We start from the raw sequence: 7,334 nt of genomic DNA, 5'->3' as shown, positions 1-7,334 counted from the left end.
GGTAGGGACAAAACCAAGATTAAGATTAAGATAATAGTTTGGGAAATGAATGGTGCTTTCCTATATGCACAATTCCAAAATGTGGAACAAATAGGGAGGCTGTGGGGTGTTTTTTTTTTTTTAAATTTTTCTCCCTAAATTGCTTCCTTACCATATTTTTGGGTAGTTGATACCAATGCTCTCTAATATTGTTAGAATTATAGTTAAGTGATTAAATTCATAATTTCTCAATAGCTTAAGAGCATTTACATCAGTCTTCTCAAATGTTAAACTAAATTAATACAAAAAAAAAAAAAAAAAAAACTCCAATTTTTCTAGTTTAGCTATCTATATTTTTTATAGTCATACTTCAGCCTAAATACTACATCACTATTTCAATTAAATATTATTTCTTCGTATTCACATTTTTAACCCCAAAATCCACCACCACCCATCACAATCACACACCTAGGCAACATAACCCAACAAAACCAAGCACAACCCACAACAGCTTAGCACAATCCATAAATCCCAACCACCACAACGCTACCACCACCCATCACAACCACACCACCACCCAGTTTGGTTTTAATCCCAAAATCCACCATCACCCATCACAACCACACACCTAGGCAGCACAACCCAACAAAACCCAACACAACCTACAACAACTCAACCTCCACAATGCTAGCTACCACGACCACCTCAACCCACAAAACCTAGCAACCACCCCACAAAAACCCAAAACCTCATGCAACCACCCATCCACACCAATCTAAACCCAGCCAATCACCTAGCCAAAACCCAGACACCATCGAACCCAACCAAAACTTTGCTAAAACCCAAATTGGCACCAACCACTGATTGATGTTGAGAGAGAGAGAGAGAGAGAGAGAGAGAGAGAGAGATAGAAGAAGAAGAAGAAGAAGAAGAATAAAAAATGATTTTATTAGTAGTAGCGAGAATAGTGTTTCACCGGTTGTAGTGAGGTAAAATTGAATGTTAAATTTTTTTTATAGTTTATTCATATTGATGCGTGGACTCTTTTTTTGGGTTTTTAGCTATATTTTTAACCTTAGGTTGATGTTGATGTGAATGCTTTCAATTGTTTCTCAAAAAAAAAAAAAAAAGCTTTTAATTTTGTGAGACAATCAGAAATTTATCATGGTATCAAAACATGAAGTTTTGAATTCGATCTCTATTTCAACTCTACCTCCCATTAAACTTTTGGAATAATAAAAAATTTATTCAATCCCATGAACTAGAAAAACACGAAGTTGTATAGCAAAAGCAAGTATTAGCAACGTACCGCCTATACTTTAGAAATTAGTAAACAGATCCCGCGAGGGCCGAGGTGGTTGTTGAGTGAGAGACAGAGAGAAAAGATGGCCTCCAAAATCATTAGAACTCCACTCACTCAATCACATTCAGTGTCCCCTTTCTTTAACAGCGGCAATCCCAAACAAATGCCTGCCATAAGTTGAAATGGATCCAAATCCCTTTTTGACCCAACAATTCATAAAGTTTCTTTATTTAATTCTAAACACCACCAGCCAACAATCTTTTTCTGGTAGATAAATCATTATATGAATAGTTCCACTTCCACACATCCATGGAAATCTTAGATGATTCAATTCTGTTGCTCTTCTTTAGTCCTTGCTACCGTGTCTATTTGATGTAGTACATATTCAAATATTATAATTCGGACATTTTATTTACCCAAAAATGTCTCGTAATTTTTTTTATGAAGTACCATTATTTCATGGAAATCCATAGTTCTTTTTTTTTTTTTTTTTTTGAGCCCGGAAATCCATAGTTAAACCTGCACTAGTTCATCTGTTCATTTAGGAAAATATATCTAGCGTTTTTGTTGCATGTAGCATCGCATTCACAAATCATAATACTTTATCTTTCATCGAATAATTTTGTGAAAATTAAACTTGAAAAAGAAAAAGAAAAGATGAAGTTTTTATATTTTTACAAAGCAAGTTATTTCACAAATGATTTGCTTTGTGAAAGAATAAAATAAAAATATATAGAATAAAATACATCTATCCACCATGTGATTTGATGCAGTTCTGTTAACACATACCTCCAATGGTGTCCGACTCTTCCAATAAACTATTTCCATTCACTTTTGGTTAAATTTATTAATCCCATAAGATATAAGTCATCTCATAGACTTGTTCACATTAACTCTTGTCACATCTCATATAATAATAGTAATAGTGATCAATTATTCTTATGTAGCTAATATTTGTCAATAATATTAGCAAAAAATGAATGGAAGTAGTTGAATATAATATTTGATGCCCCAGGACGTGTGGTTAAATAAATTAAAGTCCAAGGGGGGTGTTATACAACTGCAAGCAACAAGGAACATAGGAGTACTTTATTTTTAACCATAAAAGGTGAAAAAAAGTAATGATTCAATAAGCGAGTGCCCTTCTGTCAGTTTCTTTGACATTGATGGAACTAAACAATAACATCCATTCACCTAGGACTGGAAATGTTGGATTTTAAAGAGAAGTGCTACTCTTCTTCTCATCAATTCTAACTAGCATGAGTGCACTTCGAAAATGATGGTTGATAGTGGTTATTTTATTTTGAAAATTAGGGGGAAAATTTGTCCTGAGAATCCCAAATTCAGTGCATTATAGGTTTTTAATTATATATGGTTTGGCATGAAGGAAATAGTAGCAATGTTTTTAAGGTTTTACTTTTTGAGTGTACCTAAAAAATCATTTATTTCACATGAGAGACTCAACATCTTGACATTGCAAATGTGAAAATCTGGGAAAATCTTAGAACAAAGACACCATGCATTATGCATAGACTAATGTCATACATTATAACAGAAATTACTGTACACATAGCAGTAGCATCTTCAATTGGGTCACTTAGAAGCTAGTTCTAGGACCTAGAGAGGATCTAAAACATTAAAAGAGGGTCTAAGAGGGCTGAGAAGAATGGGTTACAATTAGTGGCATTGGCAGAATAGAAGTACAGGCTGAGGAGGAGGATGGAAATGTGTTGAGCCTAAGTTACAGAGCCTGAGGTGGCACAACAGAGCGAAGCTCAATAGACCCATAATGAACCAACTCCTGAATCATCTGCTCTATGTGATCATCTTCAAGAGGCTTGAACTGCTGGGTGCTTTCCACTTGAACCTTCTTGACAACCCAATTGGCCTCAGTTTCTTGATCAGGCATCAATGTCTTATCCGGAAATTGGGTACCCATTTCATTAATGTTCTTCCCAGTAATGCCACTGGTTGTGTTAGCACGCAACAATGGTGCTTTTTGAGGCTCTTGAAGTGATGGTTTGGTCATTTGAAGTGAAGCCATGTAGCACCTATGCAGTTTAGCAGTCAGAGTAGCTGAGAGGAGCTTTGAGGATGATGACTGAGGTGCATTTGGGTTGTAAGGGAAGTTGGTCCTAGCTCTTGCACCACACATTAGCCTTGCTGCTTCATCATAGGCTCGTGCCGCGTCTTCAGCAGTTTCAAATGTTCCCAGCCAAATCCTAGTCTTCCTGCACAATTCCAAACGTTTAGGACTCACTAGTAGATTACGACATTTTTTTTTTAGTAAGTCAATAGTTGAGAGAGGGAGAATTTGAACCTCCTCAATGAATTGTCACAGTTGATATTAGATTTTGATATTAATAGGCTAATAGTGAAGTAAACTTACAGTAAAGGGTGACGAATCTCGGAGACCCAAGAGCCCCAATGCCTTTGGCGAACGCCTCGATATCGCTGTTGTGGTCTGGCCATGTTGTTAGTCTAAAAAGAAATGGAAAGGTGTTTGTGATGTGCCTGAATGAGAATATGAGAGGCAAACAGAGTGGCCCTTAAGTGAGGAGTAGGGGAAGGGGGATTTATGTAGTTGGATTTGAGGACAAACGTTGGGTCATTCCTTGACTCTCTCTTATTGGCCTTCTGGCAACCAATTAGCGATGGGTCCCATAAGGGTTTTATGTCTTGCCTCCTTTATCTTTTGTCTTTTAAAAAAAAAAAATTCACAAATTTACAAGCGGCCAATAATAATTATTCCATATATATAATATAACGTAAAAGTTACCTAATTTAATTCACATGACCATGATACCTTTTGAGTTTTCTCACGAAAATCTTTGCATAAGAGTGTTATCTCAATTCTCAAGATCTTCTTATGATTGACTGTTTATTTTATTTTTCAAATTGTTGTGTCTCTGTTACTGTATATTCTTATTTCTATAGTTCGAGCCTCGGGCATTAACATGGTCTATATTGGTCACTATTTTAGTCACTTTAATTACTGTTTTGTTTTGTTTTTTTTTTTTTTTTTTTTTAATGAAAACTTTAATTACTGTTAAATGTTTTGTTTTGTTCTGATTTTTTTTAAGGGGTTTTCAGGGAATTGAATAGAAAAACGGTCCTTTTTGTCTGTGTTTCTTCACCCAAATCTTACTGTTTCTGGGTTGAAGTAGACTGTAGTTGTAGGCTTTCTTCGAGATTCTTCATATGATAGAGGATGAGACCACTGAGATGTTAATCCAATTAACCCCTTGTGTCTAAAACCGTTGCTAGTGAGTCGCACGAAGACAAAACCATAACATACTGGCATATATTGCTTAAGAATGGTAACAAGTCCAGCTGGAAAATCTACTCTGTAGTTTCAATACTCTGTCAAGGAAAAGTTATACAATTATGTAGTATTGCTTAAAGTTATAACGAGTTTAACTTGGTAATGTTCAAGTTATATATGTTATAACTCCAAATAATATTACACCACAATTACTTTTTGATGGGCCCATAAATTAGTAAAATCGTCCATTTCCTATGGACGATGAAAATGGACGAGATCATTACCATCGCGGTACTAAGAGTGCCACCCGACCAACTCAGCTAAGGACGACCGTTACGAGTAGCTGCATTAAACACCAATTCCGTTGAAGAAATGCCGGTTAACCTGACACCTAGCTCAGGCGTTACGAGCCCAAGCAATAATGCCCTCATAATGACGAAGCCAACGACTAGAAGGGCACTGAAAGGGTCTATATATATCCTCAGACAATATCCAGAAGGGGTAAGCAGAATCAGACTAGTCAATCCACATTTTAGTTTTACTTTCCTCCGTTTGCTGTGCTTCTCTAACTTAACCATCGGAGGCGTTGTGGGTAGCGCCCCACCGGTGACTCTTTCTTTGTGTTGTACCCCAGGGTTAATACCAGCAGAGGACGATCTTATTCTGGACGAACATCTTAACTGACGATCTCAGCATCATCAGTTTGGCGCCGTCTGTGGGGACATTCTTTGGACGATCGGCTCGGGAGTAATCTTTGAACGATCAGTTCAGGGACGTTGTTCTATTATAACAAGATGGAGTCCAGTTCTAATCCAGATCCAGCCGCATTGGCCTAGCAAATCCAGGCGCTTGTAGCCACGGTGGAAGAACTCACCAAGCAAAATCAAGAAATGAGACAGCGGTTGCAACAGAGAGATAGCCACATGGAAGTTAACAGGGATGAAGACGAAGACAGTCATAGGAGACGCGCCAGCACTCCTGACGAACCAAACTCAAGTTTCCTCAGGGAGATGTGGAAAGAGATGGACGAGTTACGAAACGCAATTAAGGGAAAGACGGACCTAGGCGTAGACAGGATCGTCAGGCAGTCTGACTCACCCTTCACCGCCGCTGTCCAAGAGTGCCCAGTACCCTCCAAGTTCCGTCTGCCCCAGCTCGAACCCTTTGACGGACTGAAGGATCCGTTGGATCATCTCAATACCTTCAAGACAACTTTGGGTCTTCAACAACCCCCTGATGAAATCCTATGTCGATGATTCCCCACAACCCTTAAAGGGGCAGCCCAGGAATGGTTCGCCAAACTGCCTACGTCGACCATTGACAACTTCGAGCAACTGAGCAACTCTTTTATTCGTCATTTTGTGGGTGGACAACGACCAAAAAGGATAGCTGATCACTTGCTCACAATCAAGCAAGGGGAAAAAGAAACTTTAAGGTCCTATGTGACGCGCTTTACACGAGGAATGCTAGAAGTGGACGAATCTGACGATAAGGTGCAGCTCACAACCTTCAAAGCCGGGTTGAAATCTAGAGACTTCGCGGCTTCCTAGCAAAAAACCCCCCCAAATCTATGGCGGAAGCGCTACTGAAAGCACAGAAATATATGAACGCCGAGGATGCATTAGCAGCCATAGACGGGACAGAAAAAACAAGAGAGAAGAAGAAAGAGAAAGAAGACGACAGGAGAGGGCAAAAAAGAGATCGAACGGACCGACGTAATGAAGACGGGAATAGGCGAAGGGACGATAAAAACTCCCGACAGATGAAGTTCACACCGCTGATAATGCCAGTTGATCAGATTCTGGCTGAAATAAGGGACGAGCAGAGCCTTAGATGGCCGAGGCCACTCCAATCACCCCCTAGTGTACGCAACAAGAGAAAGTATTGCCGTTTTCATAAAGATCACGGGCACTACACGGAAGACTGCCGAGATTTGAAAGAGTAGATAGAAGAGCTTATCCAGAAAGGGAAACTTCAAAAATATGTGAAAAGGGGGGAAGCCAGCAGATATGGTAAGAAAGAACAGCAAGGGGATATCCGAAGAAGCGAAGGCCAACCACCACATCCGCCGAATGCAAGGGGAGAAATAAAGACCATTGCTGGGGGACCGTCCATAGGAGGGTCGTCCAGGTCCCTCAGAAAATCATATCAAAGGCAGGTAAATAGCATTCACAGCTCACCTCATTTCAAGCAGCGACAGTCGAATCAAGAGATATATTTCTCGGAGGAAGATGCTAGAAGGATCAAGCAGCCTCAGACGACCCACTGGTTATCACGATCATGATTGAAGGTTTCAACACAAGGAGAGTCTTGGTAGACAATGGGAGTTCAGCAGATATCATTTATCTATCTGCCTTTCAGCAACTGAAGATAGACCCAAACAGACTTCGGCCCTTCGAATCACCCCTTGTCAGCTTCAGCGGAGATAAAGTGTACCCCCGGGGTATTGTAACGTTGACTGTAACCGCCGGTTCGTATCCCTTCCAGGTAACTAACAAGCACAATTTTTTGGTCGTGGATTCCCCTTCGTCTTACAATGTGATCATTGGATGACCTACGCTTAACCAGTGGAAAGCTGCTACTTCCACATACTGCCTGAAGGTGAAGTTTCCGACAGAACAGGGAGTTGAAGACATAAAAGGGGATCAAGTCCTGGCAAGGGAGTGCTATCAGGCGGTCCTGGCATCCAGAGAAAATCATACGTGGGTGATCGAAGATAAATCATCCGAGATCATGGAGAAGTTAGAAACAGTGACATTGGACGAAGAAGATCCATCGAAGACGACT

The 7,334-nt window shown here is 39.7% G+C and overlaps 1 protein-coding gene across 1 annotated transcript; it reads right to left on the bottom strand.

Annotated features, from left to right (window-relative positions):
* Positions 1–2,783: 2,783 nt before the first annotated feature.
* On the bottom strand, positions 2,784–3,885 carry LOC111996273 (protein PPLZ02). Its single transcript, XM_024028234.2, has 2 exons — positions 3,672–3,885; positions 2,784–3,513 (listed from the first exon to the last, which is right to left on the bottom strand). The coding sequence occupies exons 1-2, from the start codon at positions 3,752–3,754 to the stop codon at positions 3,024–3,026; spliced, it is 573 nt and encodes a 190-aa protein (XP_023884002.1). The 5' UTR covers positions 3,755–3,885; the 3' UTR covers positions 2,784–3,023.
* Between the last annotated feature and the right edge of the window lie 3,449 nt (positions 3,886–7,334).

This window comes from Quercus suber, unplaced genomic scaffold (genome assembly GCF_002906115.3).
Source record: "Quercus suber isolate HL8 unplaced genomic scaffold, Cork oak 2.0 scaffold_324, whole genome shotgun sequence".
Lineage (NCBI taxonomy): Eukaryota > Viridiplantae > Streptophyta > Magnoliopsida > Fagales > Fagaceae > Quercus > Quercus suber.
Note: the sequence above shows the minus strand (reverse complement) of the source record. Positions and strands in the feature narration are given on the sequence as shown.